Consider the following 21,018-nt stretch of genomic DNA (forward strand, 5'->3'; position numbering starts at 1 on the left):
TAAAAATGATCATTCTAGAAGAAAATTTCATATGGCACTTAGAGGCTTTTGCATCTGAACTCTTCATATATATATATATATATATATATATATATATATATGTATATACACACTTTATATACTATTTTTATTATGGTCCTCCAGAGTGCTGATCACGAATCAGTGTTATTTTAGTATTATTTATGTATTGTTATAGTCTGCTGGGACTTTTTTTTGTTTATTTACATTTTATATTTTTAAGTTTCATTTGAGTTTGTTTTGTTTAAGATTTCTGTTTAGCTTTAATTAATTTTACATCCGTTTAGATAAATAACTTATTTTTTTTTAATTGGTTGCCAAAGCAACATTTCTAATTGTCGTTTTAGTTTTTTAATGTTACGTTTTTCATCTTATATTTATATTTTATTTTAGCTTTATTTCAATCAACATAAATGATTTTTAACAACACACATTTCGATTACTAAATATATTTTATTATTATAATATAATTAGGGCTGTCAAGCGATTAATCGCATCCAAAATAAAAGTTTGTGTTTAAATAATATATGTGGGTGCACTGTGTATAATTATTTTGTATATATATATACACACACACACACACACATAAATACACACACATGCTTGTATATTTAAGAAAAAAAAGATTATTTATATATAAAATATTTAAATTTATATTATTAATTATAATTATATTATATAAATCTATATACCGTATATACATGAAAATATTTCTTAAATATATACAAGCATGTGTGTGTATTTATATAAATAAAATAATTATGCACAATTCACCCACATATGTTATGTAAACACAAACTTTTATTTTGGATGCTATTAATCGCGATTAATCGTTTGACAGCCCTAAATATAATATATTGTATTTTATATTATATTATAATTTAACAAAACTATTATAAAACTATAGATAAATCTAAATAACAAAATGAGGCCCGAATTCTTCAGAGACTTTTTGAGGCCTATCATTGATTTACCCCTCACTCACCTGTGATTTCTCAATGGAAGCATTGTGTTTGTCACACATGGGGCTGATCTCCATGCCCTTGTCTCTCTCTCGGTCCCCCTGAGTAAAAAACTCCACCATGATGCGATCGGTCCACTGACGGTACAGCTCCAGGGGCTTTGTTGGGTTGCTCAGGTCAGCGCAATGCACCATGTTCTGAAGAACCTAAGCATTTGATGATACATTTTTAATGATGGACTTTTAATTTGTATCAGTATAAAATGGCTTATTGTGCCACGAAAGCTGAAAGTATACCTGTATGCGATCAGAATAGTTGTCTAACAATAGCACACCCAGACTTGTCACCTTCTTGGTCTCGACCATGGTCTTGAGATCCGCTAACAGGTTCATATGCTTTGACATATCAGTGGCTAGTACCTGTAACGAGTTAAATACATGATAAATAAATCAAACCAAATGTTGATTGTAGTTCTCAGGCTTGGACCTCTTCATCATAGCCTCAAAGATTTGCCAATGCCTCCATTTCCTCACCATGTCAATGACCATTTTGCGTAGAGACTGCCTCTGTTTCTTGGTCAGGTTCTGGAAAATGTCACAGTTTTCTTCCTGCAGCAGTTTGAAGCCAACAGCCAGGTGGTGGTTCTCCAGAACAGAGGAATCGTTGTACATGAGAGCCAACTCTGAGTCTGAAGAAAAGTATTAGGCTCTTAGTAAACAACACAGTGTGCAACCACAATGACAAGATGCTGTTGCTCAGCCGTGGCCACTCACTTGTGTTGATGAGGAACTGGTTGGACACTCCAGGGTGGTCCACGTCATGTATTGCACTAGCAAACATTGCGGCCAAGATCTCAAGGTCGGTGAACACAGCCTAGCAAAACAGAATACCGCAAATGAAAAGCCTCGCTTCAGAGACTAATGAGCAGATGATGAAAAGGGAGTTGATTGAGACAAACCTCCAGGGCAGGGGTGGACAGCAGGACATTGGTGGACTGGACCACGTCAGCTGCATGGATGCTGTTATGGTATGACACATCTGAGTGATAGTTCTCCTCCAAAGCCATCATGTAGGTAATGAATGTGTCTACGGGAATTTTAAAGGATTTCAACAGGTCTCTTTCCTGTGGATTACAGGTTTAGGACACTTGTTAATGTCATGGTTTAAACAAAACTGCACGAGTTTTCTATTCCTCGTTTTGTACCTGAAATGTTGTGTACATCGCTACTGTTAGCGGTCGGTTGCCAGAATACTTGGATATCTTGAAAATATCCACACCCCATTTGTCAAAGTCCTCTAACTCCTGCAAAAGGGAGTTGGACGCAATTAAAAACACCATTGGACTTTGTTATAATTTTGAGATTTTAGTTGCTAATAGGGTGTGAGAGCTCACCTTGGCCAGCAGATCTTCCTGGTCAGTGCTGATGCCAAAGCGTGGGATGCTGGAAGCTGCGACGCTGGAGCTGTGTGTGGGTTTCTTCACTCCACTGATCTGAGACATGAGCCGCTTTTTCTTCTCCTTCTCTTTGGTTGATGGGGACATAATCTCCATATCATGTTGCTTTTCTGAAACACAGATTCCTTTTTATAACTACACACAATGACACAGCTCATTAAATTAGCACTGAAAACCTGGATAGTTTCAAAAATAGAATTTAAACCTGAAAATAAATAGCACAATTGAAGAGTTCAGATGCAAAAGCCTCTAAGTGCCATTTGAAATTTTCTTCTAGAATGATAATTTTTATCAAGCTTGTATATTTAAGTTCAGTGATTTCACTTAAATGGCAATGATAATTACCTATTAATTGTTATTTAAGTGAAATTACTGAACTTAAATATACAAGTTTGGTAAAAATCATCATTCAAGAAGAAAATTTCAAATGGCATTTAGAGGCTTTTGCATCTGAACTCTTCAATTTAAGATTTAAAACAAAGAAATGTTATGATGTAAAATGATTTTGAGTCACTAACCAAATCTGAAGTAAATTTGTGACATTGGCCATTTTAGGTCAGCATTTTCTGCTTCCATTGATGCACAAAATGCTCTTCATGCTCAAATTCTCATTCTCGACATTCTTTAATCATGCCGGATAACATGGATTTGAGGAGTCCATCTCAGCTTGAGTGAATGTTGTTTTTAAAACAGTGTTGTTACTGTTAACTAAAACTATTAAAATGTCTTTGTTAATTGTAATAAAGCTGAAATAAAATAAGATATTACATAGAAAAGTTAAACAAAAAAACCTTGCAAATTAGTTCAATAAACGTTTAAAGCCAAAAGTTATATAAAATAAATATATTTATAAAATTGTGGGGGGAAAAAATGTTATATAAAATTAATAATATTTTCATGCTTTGCCAACAGTATAATCTAAAATGAAAGAAACATATATATAAAAAAAGGATTTTCACAAGTCGATTTTACCTAAGAAGGTGCTTGAGATGAACTCTGAGACTTGGTTTCCTGACTTGCTAGTCTCTGACAACTGGGTTAGCTCTCGATTCAGCATCCTTTTGAACTGTAGAACAAGAAAACAAGTACACTTTGAGAATCAGCATCTCCAACTTTCATTTTAATAAATCCATGCAATTCATTTTAATATTTCCATTCAAAGCCCAATCGAATCTTTTGCGATAAAAACTACAAATATGTGCAACATGTTTTATTAAGAAATGTTAAGAGGTGAAACATCACATGACTTAGATGCTCAGATCTGAATATTGCTACATTCAGAGTGGTAACATCCCTTCATTCAGCTGCTACAGGCATTCATGATTAGGGGCTGGACCAAGCAGGAGGAGTGCCTTATATCTGTGTAGTGCTATTATGTAATCATGCACAAGGTTTCAGAATGAAACACTTCTGACTGAGGCAGCAAATGTACAGTAGTACTGTAGGAGCCACACACCCACTGTGACACCAGAAACACACCCAGAATGACATCCTCACACCAACACTCTGCACCATCTGTAATTTATAGAGTGTCAACATGAGCATCCCTTCCAACTTCAGATAGAAACAATGCAAGAGCTTCTTCCCAGCATGATGCTGCCAAATGAAAGTGCACAGCTGAACACAAGCCTTACCTGAACATACATCCACGACAAAGAGAGCAAGTAACTGACGTCTGGCATTTCAGCACCAAATGAAGCTTGAACAAAACAGAAGATCCCTTCGGCCGGTGCACATGCTGCAGACACGTTCTGTGCTCCAGTCCAGACGGCCCGAGCTCCCCGGTTCCACAGCTCATGATGTGGCGGCACTACAGAGCCAGCACCGGGAGCTCCAGCTGCCATGGGCTGCACCTGTGGCGGGCTGAGAGCGTGTGCCGCTGACTGGAGCAAGTTTGCATCGCTGCCGCATGCTCTGCTCTCCTACTCTGCCTGATTCATGTGTAAACACAGAGATCAGGCTCCTCCCAGCAGCCCCCTCTCTCCCTACTCGCTGCCCCTCGCCAGCCAATCAGTTTGGTTTTGCATCAGAGACTGGGTCAGGCTGGGAGGCTTCTGATTGGCTCTCGGCTCCACAGCACATGCAGGGCCTGGATGGGGTGGATACAGGGGGCTGGGGCTGCACCATGTGCACTTGCTTTGAAGTCGAGCCTCTTCATGCTTTGCATCTATTGTCATGTTGTTGCTGGTTATTAATACTTATAACTCATGCAGCTATTATTTATATAGTATATTGATTTAGATGTTCAAATGTTTGGGGTCATTAAGGTTTATTCATTAAATTGTTCAAAAGTGACATTGATCATGTTGCAAAAGATTTCTATTTCAAATAAATGCTGTTTTTTACTTTCTATTCATCAAAAATCCTGAAAAAAAGGTTCCCATGAAAATATTAAGCAGCACATCTGATTTCAACATTGATTATATTAATAATAATAAAAGTTTCTTGAGCAAAAAATCAGCATGTTAGAATGATTTCTGAAGGATCATGGGACACAGAGTAATGATGCTAAAAATTCAGCTTTGCCATCAATGGAATAACATTTTAAAGGAAATTTGAAAAGATCTTAAAATAAAAAAACAGCTATTTTAAATTGTAATAATATTTCACAATATATATATTTTTATCAAATACATGCAGACATAGTGAGCATAAGCATATTTTTTATTCCAAAAATAAAAAATCTAACTGAACCAAAACTTTTAAATGTTAATGTACAATTCAGTAATTTCATTCATTAATTTCATTATTTATCAGAACAAAAATTAAAATTCTGTCATCATTTATTCACCCTCAAGTTGCTGCAAACCTGTATGAGTTTCTTTCTTCTGCTGAACACAAAGGAAGATATTTGGAAGAACGATTGGAACCAAACGGTTGTTTGGCACCATTGACTTCCATACTAAAAATAAAATACTACAAAATATCTTCCTTTGTGTTCAGCAGAAGAAATAAACTCAGGTTTGCAACAACTTGAGGGTGAATAAAAAATGACAGAATTTTCATTTTTGGGTGGAGTATCCCTTTAACTCATCAAAACAAAGTGCTTAAGTTTACACAGAATATTTGATTGTTAATAGAGTATTTATTTTACATGAATAAAAACTTAAAAACACTAAAAAATGTTATAAAAAATAAAAAATAAAAACACATATCTATAAATATGTTGCAGTTTAGCTCGCCCCATGACTTGCCATTCCTACCAGATCTAATATATAATTTGGCACTGCCAGTTTTGATGACAAAAAGTATTAAATTAACTATAAAATTCAGTACTTTTATTTAAACCTAATTTTTTTGAAAGGTTTTTGCATGCTCAGTTATATATATATATATACACACACCGTATATTTTACACCTCAGCCAGAGCAGAGTGATTGCTGAGTGGGTATTAGAATATTAGTGATGTTACTGAGAGTGAAAACACACAGACATGTGTTCATATGTGCACATGCGTGTCTGTGAGAACATGTATCTGTGTGCACGTGGCTGCTGTGTGGGTGGGCCAATCACACCTCACACAGGCTATGAAACCCCCAGCAGTAATGGGGGAAACAAAGAGGGTGGGGGATCAGATTCATCCATGACTTCACTCTCATTCACATTTTTCAGCACAAGATGTGGTCGGGGGAGGGGAGAGATTCAAGACATGCATGACTCCCGTTCCAATGTGTAATTCATATGGAGGATATGTTAAGCATTTGGCTGCTGTTTTCAGCAAGTGCTGATGAATTGTGTTTGAGTGTTATTAGTGGGGTGTCCCTGGGTGACAATGGGGATGGGCCTTTTATTTTAGTAGATCTACCTTGTTGGATGCCATCTCACTGACTGAGTGGCGTGTCTTGAGAGTCTCAAGCTGTTCGAGACACCAGTCCAACTCATCCAGAGTCTCCACTGCCAGCTTCTGAAACGGCTCCTCTGCAAAATACAGTTTCATGTATTCATGGCCACTGAAATACGTTATATTATCATATGTAATACAAAGAAATGTACTGTTTTGCTTTTCTACAAGAGATTGTTGTCTAACCTGGTAGGCTTGTCTTGCACATGGATGGTGGGTAGTTTCCAGTGGACCTCCTGTATAGATTCATAAGATCAAGTATGACTTAAAAAGCATTTAATCAAGGATTACAAAGTCTCCTAGGACTGCAAAAGGGCTTACTTGCTCGGGACACGGTCTTGCTGATGGGTCAAAACGGCAAAGTTGCTCCGCACTGTCCTCAAGCTGGCAAGGACCTATGAGGAGAACATTAATGTAAGTCCAAGCCAAAAACACATCCTTAGTAGTTTTGGTTACTCCAACTTACTTACAGCTTCATATTTTAGCATTGCAAAAATAAAAATAAATAAATCAGTTATCAGTATTTTTGATTGTATTATTATTGCCCAGCAAAATCGAAAAGCAAATCAGCGCAATATACTTTCAACACCTTTTAAAGAATGATATATATATATATATATATAGGCATTTAAAATTTTATATATATATATATACACATATAGGTTATATATATATATATATAGGCATTTTAAATTTTATTATAACATATCGAATGAAATTATTAATATGAAACAGTTTATTGATAAATATATATAATATAATAAATATATATTGTTTTACCAATGTTTATATATTATTACTTGCAAACAAGAATAACACTGATTAATAAATTTTTGGAGTGAGTGAAAGAATAAATGTTACATAGAGAGGTGACCTAGTAAATGAAAGATTTGCTTAAAAATCCTGGTTTGTCCTAAATTCTGCAGCTCATTTGGAGTTTCAAAAGGACATGAAGGGTATCTGATTTCCAAAGCCATGCAGATTTCTCATCTGTCAGCATCCATATCGACAAATGCGGTATTGGATTCCTTGCCTGTTTTGTAAACTGAGTACAGTGGTGACGCAAATCCCACGTAAAGTAAGCTGCATAAGAGCGGAAGGGCTGTTCCCGCCAATGCCAAAGGCAGCACACTCCACTAACACAAAAAAAAAACTCGCTGCTGAATATTAGGAGATTAATCTGTCTTTAAAATATAGGGGGTGCAGAGTCAAACTGCCATGTTCCTAAAAACGTGTGGTCATCTGAAACCACATGATGCAAAGTCTCTAATTGCCTATTAATGTCAGACTGTGCAAGGTATTCATTTTCATGACCCACTCTACTACTAACCTGTGCGAATGGTGTAACTATCATGTCTTCTCCATGTCTGTAAGAGAAAAATACATTAACAAATCACAAATCAAACTCAAAAAACGACAAACTGGAAAAGACAGCTCTTTAATCTCCCAATAATAAAAGGAGGCACATTAAATGACTTAAGGATCAGTGAAAAAGAATGACTAAGACTTTAACCGTGGAGAATTAAGGATGTGGTCGGCTTTAGGTTACAGCACACCATCATTCAGAAGAGCAAGAGGGCGGCTTTTTATTAACATGCAGTTTGAATGGAAATAAAGAAAACAGCTCAGCATAAGGAAGATACCTCAGACTCTCCAATGGGACATTAGAAATCCGACATTAAAAGCTTATGGAAATACGTAATAAGAATATAGATGGGTTCAGCGTGGTTGGACAGGGTGTGTCATGCATGTGTATTTGAGGAGCAGCAGGAGAGAAGTCGAACTAGGGAACACACTGGGAGTTGTGCCTTTATTCATATATTCATATGCCGATCATTCGTGGTGGTAAAAGGGACAGAAGCTCTGAGGTGAGACACTAGGAGAGAGAACCGGCTTGGATCCTGTAATGGAGAAATGCAGGACAGCCCTTTCAAGTTAATATATTTCTCTCCTCACCGATTGAGCCAGTTGACTTCCCAGTGCTTCAAACTCTCTTCCCTTTGAAAAGACAACAAGAGTTGGTGACCTGCTGTTAATTAAGCACACTAGACTAGTTTATATCGTCCCAACAAACACCAGCAGTTGGAGGGGTTTGTGTTCACCCTGTTGGTGATTTTTTGGGGCGGTGTGAACCAGTCTTAAGGTGTTTCGATTTGGGCGACTAGCTTTGACGCAAAGTGGAAAAATAAACTGCAGAAAAAAAAAACAAGAATGTGTTTTTTTTCCGACTCCGACTTTGTGAAATCCCAGCAAACCAGAGCTGACATGCAAGCGTGCTCAGATGGAAAGAACAGCTGGAAGTGGTAATAATAAGGAGTTTTTAACCAGTGCCTTGGATTTTCCAAAATGGCTGAGCAATATGATTTGATGTAATACACTATTAAAATGGTGTGTCTTGGGAGAACTGTGTTTCAGACATAATCAACCAGCTGGAGTAAGCCACATCTGTTATGAGGCAACGTTTACAGTCCTAATTAACAGAACTCTTCCAGCCACAAAACACTGTAGCTGAAGTACACGCTTGTGCAGTTTGTGACACGTGAAGCTTGCAGTGAATCAGACAAAATGTACATGAAAACTGAGGTTGGAAAATTAAAAAGTTTGGGGGGAGTAAGATTCTTGTGCTCACCGAGGCTGCTTTTATTTGATCAAAAATACAGTAAGACCAGTAATATTGTGAAATATTAATACAATTTCAAGTACATGATTTCTGTTTTAAAATATAATGTATTCCCTTGATGGCAAAGCTGAATAATCAGCATCATTACTTCAGTCTTTAGTGTCACATGATCCTTCAGAAATCATTCTGATATCGTGATTTGCTACTAAATAAATATTTCTCAGTGTTTATTATATTTATATTATCAGTGTTGTGCTGCCTAATATTTTGAAATTGTGAGATTTTTTGTCAAGACTCTTTGATGAATAAAAAGTTCAAAAGAACGGCATTTTTTTTAAATAGAAATCTTTTGATAAATTTAAAATACAAAATTTCTTAAAAAAAAGATTACAACAAAACTTTTGAATGGTAGTGTAAATTAAAGACTTTTTTTTTAAAGTTAGTTATTAAAAAAAAATATGTGATTTTTTCTACTCAGAGAAGCCTTCGTAAATGCATTTAGTAAGAGATTTTAGTATGAGATATTAGGGGATCATAAATGAGACGAATGATACTCACAGCTCACTGGCAGTGGATGAGTTTCGGGACATGGCCTTGGGTGAAAGGTCAAAGTCGGAATCCGAGCGATACAGGAATGACTCCCGCCGCTGACTGTGAGGGAAATTGGCCGGTAGCACACGGCTGGAGCCTGGACTGGCCTGGGACTCCAGAGGACTGCGACCCACCGACAGCCCATTCTCAACATCAAAACTGAGGAAAGAGAAACAGAAAGAAAGATGAACAACTTACCTTGGATAATGTATTAACTTTTAATTTGCCATTTCTACACTCCTTTCAAATAAATTGTATTGTCACTGAGACCTTCTGAGATAAAAATGGTTTGACACAGATGTGAGACACTTCCTGCATCAAAGTATATCACAGTCTCTGTGATCTCCAGACAAACACAAGGATACTTTTCAATACCTCACTAATATCATGCCAGCAGCTCTGATACTACAGTGAAGTCTGAGACCACTAGTGAATACAGTTTTATACATTATTTAATTGTAATATATCACAAGTTTGTGTAAAACTTACCAATCATGTAATCAAATAGGAATACATCAATATTGAAATTTTGGCTGATATCGATAAGCTAAAAGTAACATTTTTGTTATGGCCGATAACTGATAAATGAAAAAAATAAAAAAATAAAAAATTTAAAAAAAATTAACTATAATTATATTACAAGAATCATACAATATTACAAAAATCATAAAATTTTACACAGACACTCGATTCGAAATATGCTCTTAAAGGAAATGGCTATGGAAGAAATAATGCTCTTAAAGGGCTCAATTATTGCCATAATTTAATGTAGCTAATCTATATCTTTAAATTAATGCTTGACGATTATCTAAATCTAAAAATAGGTATACATTTTTAAATATTAAAAAGTCACTAACAAATATTCAATACGGAATACTTCAAAAATTGCACAACAAAGTGCAAATAACAACCAGTTACTAATATGGTGCCAATATATTGTTTGCACGGCATGAATTGAGACAACCCAAAGAACATCTTGTGCTTCAATGGAAGCAAAAAGATCTGACCAATGTGTAAAGAATCTCATGATCAATGTCATAAATATAGTAGTGACCAAAAATAATGCAGAAACTTTATTATTTTTCTATTATTTTACATCATAGGCTTTATCTATTATTAAGTTGTAGGTTTTTAATTCAATATTTTCAATGTGAACTCATATTCTTAAACACTGATGTATACAGCAACACTGGCAGAATGTCAAAACTGCTACATCTTTCGACCTCATTCCACAGAGTACGTCAGTTATAGTGAAAGTGAATGAGGGAAATGCATTTGAGATTTCTTCCTCCTCTAAGCCACATATGTGCAGTAAATCTGTCCATCTCAGTGACAGATTCAGGTTTTACGGATAAGACCTCCTTAAACACAAGAGGCAGCAAAGCTCTGAATGGGCTGTGTTCTTCAAGGTCAATGTGATGCAGGAATGCGAAGCTAAAAATAGACTCGGCTCATTGACGTGGAAGCATGAGAGGCCTAAAAATAACCTCCTCAGGTAAAGTCAATTCCCAATCAAACTAGCACAAAAATTGACATGAACCATACACTCACCTAAAGGATTATTAGGAACACCATACTAATACTGTGTTTGACCCACTTTCGCCTTCAGAACTGCCTTAATTCTACGTGGCATTGATTCAACAAGGCATTCTTTAGAAATGTTGGCCGATATTGATAGGATAGCATCTTGCAGTTGATGGAGATTTGTGGGATGCACATCCAGGGCACTAAGCATCCATTCAACCACATCCCAAAGATGATCTATTGGGTTTGAGATCTGGTGACTGTGGGGGCCATTTTAGTACAGTGAACTCATTGTCATGTTCAAGAAACCAATTTGAAATGATTCGAGCTTTGTGTCATGGTGCATTATCCTGCTGGAAGTAGCCATCAGAGGATGGGTACATGGTGGCCATAAAGGGATGGACATGGTCAGACGCAATGATCAGGTAGGCCATGGCATTTAAAAGATGCCCAATTGGCACTAAGGGGCCTAAAGTGTGCCAAGAAAATATCCCCCACACCATTACACCACCAGCAGCAGCCTGCACAGTGGTAACAAGGCATGATGGATCCATGTCCTCATTCTGTTTACCAAATTCTGACTCTACCATCTGAATGTCTCAACAGAAATCGAGACTCATCAGACCAGACAACATTCTTCCAGTCTTCAACTGTCCAATTTTGGTGAGCTATTGCAAATTGTAGCCTCTTTTTTCTTATTTGTAGTGGAGATGAGTGGTACCCCTTGGGGTCTTCTGCTGTTGTAGCCCATCCGCCTCAAGGTTGTGCGTGTTGTGGCTTCACAAATGCTTTGCTGCATACCTCGGTTGTAACGAGTGGTTATTTCAGTCAAAGTTGCTCTTATATCAGCTTGAATCAGTCGGCCCATTCTCCTCTGACCTCTAGCATCAACAAGGCATTTTTGCCTACAGGACTTTCACATACTGGATGTTTTTCTCTTTTTACAACATTCTTTGTAAACCCTAGAAATGGTTGTGTGTGAAAATCCCAGTAACTGAGCAGAATTTGAAATACTGAGACTGGCCTGTCTAGCACCAACAAACATGCCACGCTCAAAATTGCTTAAATCACCTTTCTTTCCCATTCTGACATTCAGTTTGGAGTTCAGGAGATTGTCTTGACCAGGACCACACCCCTAAATGCATTGAAGCAACTACCATGTGATTGGTCGATAAGATAATTGCATTAATGAGAAATTGAACAGGTGTTCCTAATAATCCTTTAGGTGAGTGTATATGGTCATTTCATTAATCAATGGTCCTTGCCTCTGATGTGTTGTCTGTTGACTAACGATCCGTTGCTAATGAAGGTATTCTTCTACAGTGTGTTATTAAGTTAGTGTGAAGCAAGTCAATGGCCATTTTGTTTTACTATATTTAGGAGAGAAGGAAAGGCTTTGCATTAATAAATAACAATAAAACGATAAAGGAGACAAACATTTTGGAGATCTATTTATATTCCCTGTCAATCTAGTTCCAACACATAATACTAATACAGCAGTTTATGTTGATTAAGTTCAAATATGACCAAATGCACCATACAGTTCAGTTTTTTAATATGTGCAATCTACATGTGAGCGAATTTAATATATCTGATAGTGATGGCGCTTTCAAAGTTAAGCAGCATTTTCAAAGACCTCCAAATCGACCTTTCGCAGATGTTGCATGAGGACAAGACGGATGTCTCTTACGTAATATATAATCAACCTGGTACACCCTATTCATGTGCCCACATACAGGAGCGAGAAACATATAGACAGAGAGAGAGAGAGAGAGAGAGAGAGAGAGAGCAGCACTCTTCTGCATGGACCAAAAAACAAATACACATTAGCACATCTCTTTAAGTCACTCTACTGTACGCTCTGGCATGAGGGGACACCGCATCCAGCTCTAAAAATACCTGTGCTTGGGGCAGAGGCTGTCGCTTCCACTTCGTTTCTGCTTCCGTCCCTCATCTTTACTGCTGTTCTCCTATGGGTCCCTGTGCACACTCAGAGCGAGGCACTTCTGTTCTGCAGTGATGCTATAAATAGCCCGTCCCTGTGCGAGGGATCCGAGCAGAAGCGCTATATTTAGAGCTGCAGGTAGCCTCAGATTCTTCCCCCCATTCATGAATATTTATAGAGATTTCTAGTGTGCTATTTTTGGCCCACACATCTATCCACCCACACATTTCTATGTTGCCATTTTAAGACATCCTTTGTCAGAGGGAATCAATGTGGGAATTTCATCATTCAGTGATGTAGCCTGTTTTTAATGGTTTTTATATTGCAAGTGGAAACTGCATCAGTGCATTGTGCATATAGGCATATCAGCCTTGTTTTGGTAAAACACCACCAAAATTCAAATGTTTGATTTCTCTAATTATTATTATTGATGCAATATTATACCAGTGCATTGAACTTAAAATAAAACAAACATGTCCAAATACTGATGGAAAATCTGATTTTTGCCAAGTTCTCTGTTAGCGTTAAATAGCTACATTTAAAATTCAGTTATCTAAATTTAAGGGGATAAGATATATGATTAGTATCACATTTTTTTTAAATTCCAAAATTCAGATAATTGTGCAAAAATAAAAATCCAGTTCACTGGCAATTCACATCGTTTTGAGTTCTGTTGGCCACAATATGTGAATCTGTTGTGAGACAGTATGATATAGTTTTCTGAATAATCATTTTAATTTCTGAGCGAACCATCCCTTTAAACAGTGTTTAGTGCTCTGTTATGACAATTGCTCGCATCATCAGATGGTTAAAGATGAAGCAGCCTCCTTGTGACCAGTCTTTGTGCTAGCAGTGCTGTGGAAAATACACAATTTTCCTGGCTGTTTTTCTGGGAATAGGATGCCTCCTGTGGCTCAAGAAAGAATAAGCATGTATGAAGCTACCCTTTTCAGTCAAGACATGATGACAGTAGCAAGTACAGAGTACAAGTGTATGAGCCTTGAGGCACATAGTGACCATAACCCAACTCAACTTGATGATAATAATAAAAATAATAATAATAATAGTAAGTTGAGTTGTTTATAGTCACCATTTGTCTTAAGGAGCATATTTGCACTCTGTTCTTATGGTATATAATAATAATAATAAGAACAATATTTATCATTATTGTTATTATCAATAAAGAAAAATTTAAGTAAAAATTTATAGCGGTAAAAAAAATTGTATACAAGTACATTTCAGTCTGTAAACATAAACTGCTGTCACTATAAAATCCATTACAGCTGAATTTAATGTTTAAAGGGATAGTTCACTCAAAAAAAATGTAATTCTGACATTAATTACTCACCCACATGTCGTTCTAAACAGGAAAGACTTTCGTTCATCTTCGGAGCACAAATGAAGATATTTTGGATGAAATCTGAGAGCTTTCTGTCCCTCCAATGACAGCTACATGTACACAACTATCCCTTTGACGCTTCAAAAACTTAACATAAAGATATCGTAAAACCAATCCTTACGAAAACTAGTATGAATAGTAGAAGTATAAATTCAATCTGTTCATCACATAAAGCGATCAAGTCTCTTCAGAAAATTTGGACAATATCAATACGTTTCACAATATCCTTATGAATTTTCGAAGCATCAAAATCTTAGTTGTGTAGCGGTCAATGGAGGGACAGAGAGCTCTCAGATTTCATCAAGAAGATCTTAATTTGTGTTCTGAAGATGAACGCAGTCTTATGGGTTTGTGAAAATAATGACAGAATTTGAATTTTTGGTTGAACTATCCCTTTAATAATTTCTGTAAAGGTTTCAGGGGGTTAAATTTAGCATCTGCTGTGTTCTAGAGCGTTACATAAACAAAGCATTAAACAATTTTACTTTCGACTTAAAAATACTTAATATGGAAACTTTCCAATTTTTACTGAAATATGTTTTTGGCTTGAGTACAAGTCTGACACAGTATCATATTACAACCCTGGCTTCAACTTCAGCTAATAATTGCCTTCAGGAACTGGTTGAAATTGATTCAAAGTGGATACCAACTCGCTACAAAGGCTTCGAGCAGAATCTGACAGACGTTTAAAGAGCACCTCCAGTCTGAGGAGTAAAAGAGCGGTTAATAAATCCTCTACAGTCGTTCGACAGGCTGCATGTTGACTGTCAGTATCTAAACACTCGACACCCAGCATGCGTCACGGGATAGTAGTGCTACGTCAGTCCTAATCGGGGCACATTACCAGCCCAGTCTGCATGTCCCACCCGGGTCCACACACTAGCCTAATGCACCACAATCACCAATCAGTCTTACGAAAAAGCAAGATATGCCGACTCCACATAGAGGCATGTTTGTTTATATGCTTTAATGCAGCATGTAAGGTAAAGAAAGCAGTGAGTTCAAATGAATCTCATGAAGTCTTTTAGTCTCACAGTTGAATAACCAGTCCACCGGGACACAGCCAGAAGGCTGTTCATCCTGTTCCTCTCTCCATTGTTTCTAATCAACAAGGGAAAAAAGACATTTAAGAGAGCCACAACGTCACATGACGTCAATGAACACCCAGGGGCCCAGACATACATGAACATACCGCAGGAGATTTGGAGGACAGCTGTTGCCTTACAAATAAAATGGTTAGCACTAAAAGTTAAACATTTGAGAGGTCCAGCGAGATTAAAAGCACAGTTAACCACAAATGAACATGCATTTGAGTTTCAAAAAAAGCCCTTCTTGGTGCTTCAAGTTGAGATTGAAGTCTCACAGAAGCACAACGGGAGACGTTACCGATCTGGTGAGGCGGTTAATTACAGGGTCATCCAGCAGGTCACATACTCGTGCGTAGACACTGCGGGCAGAGGATGTGTCCTCGATTGTTTAATCACCGTTTCTGTACATGCTGCCTTTTCCTAATTGTGCACATCAAATGTGGAGCACATCCATACCGGTAAGAGTCGCAGAGATTGTATAAAGATTTCTGAGGCACAATAGGGTGCACAGAGGGAGAGAGAGAGAGAGAGAGAGAGAGAGCGAGGCAGTGCTGTGATCTCAGCTTTCCACTAAACATTTATGGTCAAGATTAAAAATAAGCTTGGTTTGTCTCTGATTTAGACTGACATTTTAAAACACGCATGGGGGTTAGCCAGAATTAAGTCATAGACATTTGAAGGCGCATTACACAGATATTTCCACATACATTTTCCTACTCAAAAGCAAACTGGTGGTGACTTTAATATACGTACAGAAAAGAGTGTTTCTGATCACAAAAAAAAACCCCTCGTGTTATTGTTAGTGTAAACACACTTAATGTGTTGATTATATAATTCAGCCCGGTTAATTACCTACTGCAATTATATTAGCTGCCTGCACCATAAACATATGCACGTTATTAAATTATATTTTTCAAACCTGATTAAAAGTTCATTTAGTTCAGCATAAAATAATATATTAATGCAATACCATTCAAACGTTATTTTTCTTTCTCAAGGAAGACTCTTATGCTCACCAAGACTGCATTTATTTGATCAAAAATAGTTAAAACTTTAAAACAACTGTTGTTTATTTTAATATATTTTAAAATATAATTTATTCCTGTGATGGCAAAGCTGAATTTTCAGCACAATCATTTTAATATGCTGTATAATTTGTCATAATTCATTCAAGAACATTTCTTATTATTATCAATGTGGAAAACAGTTGCGCTGCTTTAATATTTTAATGAGAACCACATACTTTTTTCAGGATTATTTGATGAATACAAAGTTAAAATGAACTACATTTATTTAGTAAATTATAAGTAAAAAGATTTCTTGCTGAAAAAAATAATTTATTTCAATCATTTTTTTTTTTCATTTTCAGAGTAATATAAACTAACAACATGTACTTACTATAGAGTTACGATTAGGGTTAGATTTAGGTTAGCTACTTGTAATCATGCCTACTTCATTGTTTTTACTATAGTTAGTACACTATATGTCACCATATGTAACTATGTCACCTTAAAATAAAGAGCTACCAAAAATGTAAATGGTATTCTATTTCTGACAAATATTAAATATTTAATTTGCATGCTAACACATGAAGCACTGCTTGCAGCATGTGTACGATCCTACAGTACATAACACACTAAATCTGTAAATCAACACTATTAAAATAACACTCATATATCTTACCAAAATGTCTTAACTAAAATGGTTTAATATTAAAATAATTTTTTTTTTGAAAACAAAAATTATTTTTTTCTTTTTCTTATTACTTTTTATCATTTTTTTACATTCAGCTATACAATAATTAAATACCACTACTAATAATATAATAAGAAGAGGGATTTTTATATTGGTAACACTTTACAATAAGGTTTATTAGTTAACATTAGTTAATGTATTAATTAACATGAACTAACCATGAGCAATAGATTTGTAACTGTATTCATTCCTTTTTAATGATTTAAAGATTAATTTAGAGCTGTGAAATGATTAATCGCGATTGATCGCATCCAAAATAAAAGTTTGTTTTTCCATTATATATGTGAGTGTAGTGTGTATAGTTATTTTGTATATATAAATACACACACATGTATACATTTAAGAAATATTTGCATGTATACAATACATAACTATAAATATACATTAATAACACATTTTTCTTAAATATATGCATATGTGTGTATTTATATATACAAAATAATTATACACACTACACACACAAATATTATGTAAACACAAACTTCTTTTGGATGCGATTTATCGCGATGAATCGTTTCACAGCCCTACATCTTTGTTAACATTAGTTAATAAAAATACAGCTGTTTATTGTTTGTTCATGTTAGTTCACAGTGCACTAACTAATGTTAACTAATACAACTTTTGATTTTAATAATGTATTAGTAAATAATGAAATTAACAAAGATTAATAAATGCTGTAGAAGTGCAGTTCATTATTAGTTCATGTTAAATAAAGTTAGCCTTAATGAACTTTATTGTAAAGTGTTACCGTAATATCATTAAAAATAAAAAATGTAGAGGAAAATAACATGCTGGCCCATGCATCAAGCCAGACCATCATTACAAACAGAGTTAACAAAGTGATCAGATTTTCCATGCGGGGTCTGTGACGGGGCACTTCTGTGAACACAGCAGAGGGTCTCTCAGAGGGCACGCACGGGGCTCAGTCTGTTATCCTTGGATCATTTTGTGACCATAAGAAAACAACAGAAAAGGAGTGCAAAATGCCCAGAGCAAAACATATATTATGAAAGCAATCTAAAGTGATGGGAAAGCTAATAAAAAATAGTCGTACTATGAATAAAAGAGATCTGATAGAGCCTTACAGACACACTCAAAACAAATCACATTTTTAAAGACGATTTCAGAGATAGCTACAGGTAATGTGAACTGTGTCTGTACAAACACTAAGAGCTATGGAACCTCATGCGTTTTAGACAACACCAGCATCGTTCTGTAATAGGTCGGCTTAAACTGTAAATAGACGTATCTCTTGGGGGGGTGAAAGTAATCCCATGTGACACATTTCACTTAAAAAAAAGCAAGAAGAATGAGCTGCAGATGTTCAGATGATTGCCATCTAACTCCGCCAAGACATCGGCCAAGAGCGAGACAAATGGATAGACTCAAAAAATGTTATACAGCAAACCTCTCTAATAAAGATTAAGAAAACACTAACACACTTGAACATATTCATTACAGAGCAATATTCTGTCAGGTCACACAATTCAGCAGCTCAAGGCCAAGTGCTGAGATAATAACCTTAATGTGATCCAACCGGACCGGTGTGTAGCCTATAGTATTGCCTCAACCTCACCGCTAACATTTCACGGCAGAAGACGTGGCACTCCCAGCCTCGACTGATTATAATCCGCTGCGTCCCATAAATCACTTTTCTTGACATGAAGCTCTAGAAAATGTTGAACATTTGACAAATGATTTACAACCGTTTACAGGTCCTGACAATCTACACAAGCCAAGGACTTACGAACAGAAGCAGATGTCTGCACACACTAATGAGCGATAGATTACACGGTAGGGCTTTTAATTTTTGGTACTGGCCCTCGCACGTTTAACGTTGAACTTTGAAATTTTAATGATGATCAGTTTTACAAACATGTGTAATGTAATAAAAATAGCCTACAAACTGATGTTTCATAAAGCTTGAAATGTTTAGTCCCGGGTGAATGTCCTAAGGATGAAAGTAAAAAAGTAAAAAAAATGAAAAGATAATTGTGTTTAAGTTTAAAAGGCGAAATAAGATCGATTGTCCGATATAAAAATGAAATCATGAGTATAAACTGTATAAATGTTATTTAAAGTAATATATAAACCGCAACTACAAGATTCAAGGTCACAATTGTGATATATAAAGCCAAAGTATCTTGTAATTTAATGGTTTAAGATTAACCAAAAGCACTAGCTTTTGTGTGGTACAATATGCAGCACCTCAGTAAGTTTCCATTAAAAACTAACTCCCAAATGTCCTGTACTTTATCTGATAAACCAAGACACAGCCAAAGAAAATAAATGGAAAAACATGTTTTTTTATCTGTAATCCTGCTGTCAACACTGACATTGATGACATTGCAAGTGGGAAACGAATGTGTATGTCCAAAAGGAGTGTCTCAGACTTGGTCTGCGCAGCCTGGCTGATACTGTGGGAAGACAGTGGTTCGTGGTTCACTTTAAATTAAAGCAGATTTCTTCTTTATTTCATGAATCCCATACTTCCCTAACAAAACTACTATTCTATCAAGACATGGAACATTGTGTCTTGTAGTATATATTTTTTTTGGAGATGACCATGAAAATTACAATTTGATGGTGGCCTTTTTCTAAATCCAATTTGCACAAAAATCCTGCATTCACAAACACCTTTATTTCTTCACTTTGGGCTCTTTCTGAACATTTTTCATCTGAATAATAATGGTGTGCAGCTGAGCAAATGTATGCAAACCTCAAAGTTAAAGTGTATCATTTTATTTCAACACTTAAATGTTTTTTTTTTCTTTTGCTGGGTCAATATGAAAAAGCAACTATAAAATAAGCCATCTGTGTGTTGATTCCCATGAGAAGCGTTAACAATGTGACGAGTAGGCTACTACCAAAACTGCTCTGTTTGCTTCAGCATCCCTTCACAATGCTGGCTCAGTGGTGTTTGGTTTGTCAAACCAACGTCAAACGGGGGGTGTGTGGGGGGTTTGAAACCATTTTGTTATTTTTTAAATTCCTTTTGGTAGCGATAATGCAGTAGAAAATTAATTTCAGCTTCAACTTCTGTAACAATCCGAATGTACAGTTACAGATGAAGAGAAAACTGAATTCCTCAGCTTTTTCCTCTTCCACTAACTATTTCTTTTTCATTGCAAATTCTTAATGCTATTGGTTAATGAGAATATAATAACTAAAATATGTAATGAAAAAAATTACATTTTGATTTCAGGTGAGGTGTAATATGCTGGATGTTCTCAGTGAAACATGAGCGGGGCTCTTTGGCATTTGGTGGAACAGTTATGGATGAACTGATTTCCAGACTGTGATACAATAAATGCGAAAGAAGAAAACTGATTGCGCACACAGAGTAATGCAAAACCCTGGCAGAATTATTGCTCATTTATCATAGTGCTTTACTGCCATCAAACTGAAGAGAACTAGTAGATCTTGTCTGAGGAAGTCTGAAAACAGTTTCCATGGGTCAGAGCATATCAACAGGTTATTTCATAGACAGAGTTGATTTACTCAGCTAAACCACATGACAATCTGTCTCTGTCTTTACACCAGGTGTAAAGAAAAAGTATTTTATCAATAGAATTCACTCATACAATACAACCGCACCTAATTTTGATTTTCAACGTGTTTTTAAAGTGTTTTAAAATATACAGTGGGGTCTGGGATTCTGATCTAATTTAAACCTAACAATAAACACACTAATAACAAATCTAATATGATTTTGAAATATATTAGATGCTCATTATATTTTGAAATATAATTATATTTTAAATACACTATTTCTTGGGCACTAAACAAATAATTCAATTTGTGTCATTGATCATGACT

General features: G+C 35.9%; 1 protein-coding gene across 6 annotated transcripts in view; it reads right to left on the bottom strand.

Moving 5' to 3' along the window:
• pde4ca (phosphodiesterase 4C, cAMP-specific a) overlaps positions 1-21,018 on the bottom strand; it is a 43,410-nt gene that overhangs the window by 2,730 nt on the left and 19,662 nt on the right. For 5 of the 6 annotated variants that reach the window (XM_039677644.2, XM_039677645.2, XM_089131299.1 and 2 more), the window contains 13 exons: positions 9,456-9,647; positions 7,608-7,644; positions 6,599-6,672; positions 6,464-6,513; positions 6,242-6,354; positions 3,409-3,502; positions 2,374-2,546; positions 2,185-2,283; positions 1,939-2,103; positions 1,754-1,853; positions 1,514-1,668; positions 1,277-1,399; positions 1,004-1,186 (listed from right to left, as the gene is read on the bottom strand). In XM_039677644.2, the coding sequence (XP_039533578.1) occupies positions 1,004-1,186; positions 1,277-1,399; positions 1,514-1,668; positions 1,754-1,853; positions 1,939-2,103; positions 2,185-2,283; positions 2,374-2,546; positions 3,409-3,502; positions 6,242-6,354; positions 6,464-6,513; positions 6,599-6,672; positions 7,608-7,644; positions 9,456-9,647 (1,558 nt within the window). Of the gene's footprint in view, positions 1-1,003; positions 1,187-1,276; positions 1,400-1,513; positions 1,669-1,753; positions 1,854-1,938; positions 2,104-2,184; positions 2,284-2,373; positions 2,547-3,408; positions 3,503-6,241; positions 6,355-6,463; positions 6,514-6,598; positions 6,673-7,607; positions 7,645-9,455; positions 9,648-12,911; positions 12,995-21,018 lie in introns of those variants that run through there. The other variant, XM_089131300.1, reaches the window with a different exon arrangement.

Source organism: Pimephales promelas, chromosome 5 (genome assembly GCF_988280905.1).
Source record: "Pimephales promelas chromosome 5, fPimPro1.hap1.1, whole genome shotgun sequence".
In the NCBI taxonomy this organism is placed as follows: Eukaryota; Metazoa; Chordata; class Actinopteri; order Cypriniformes; family Leuciscidae; genus Pimephales; species Pimephales promelas.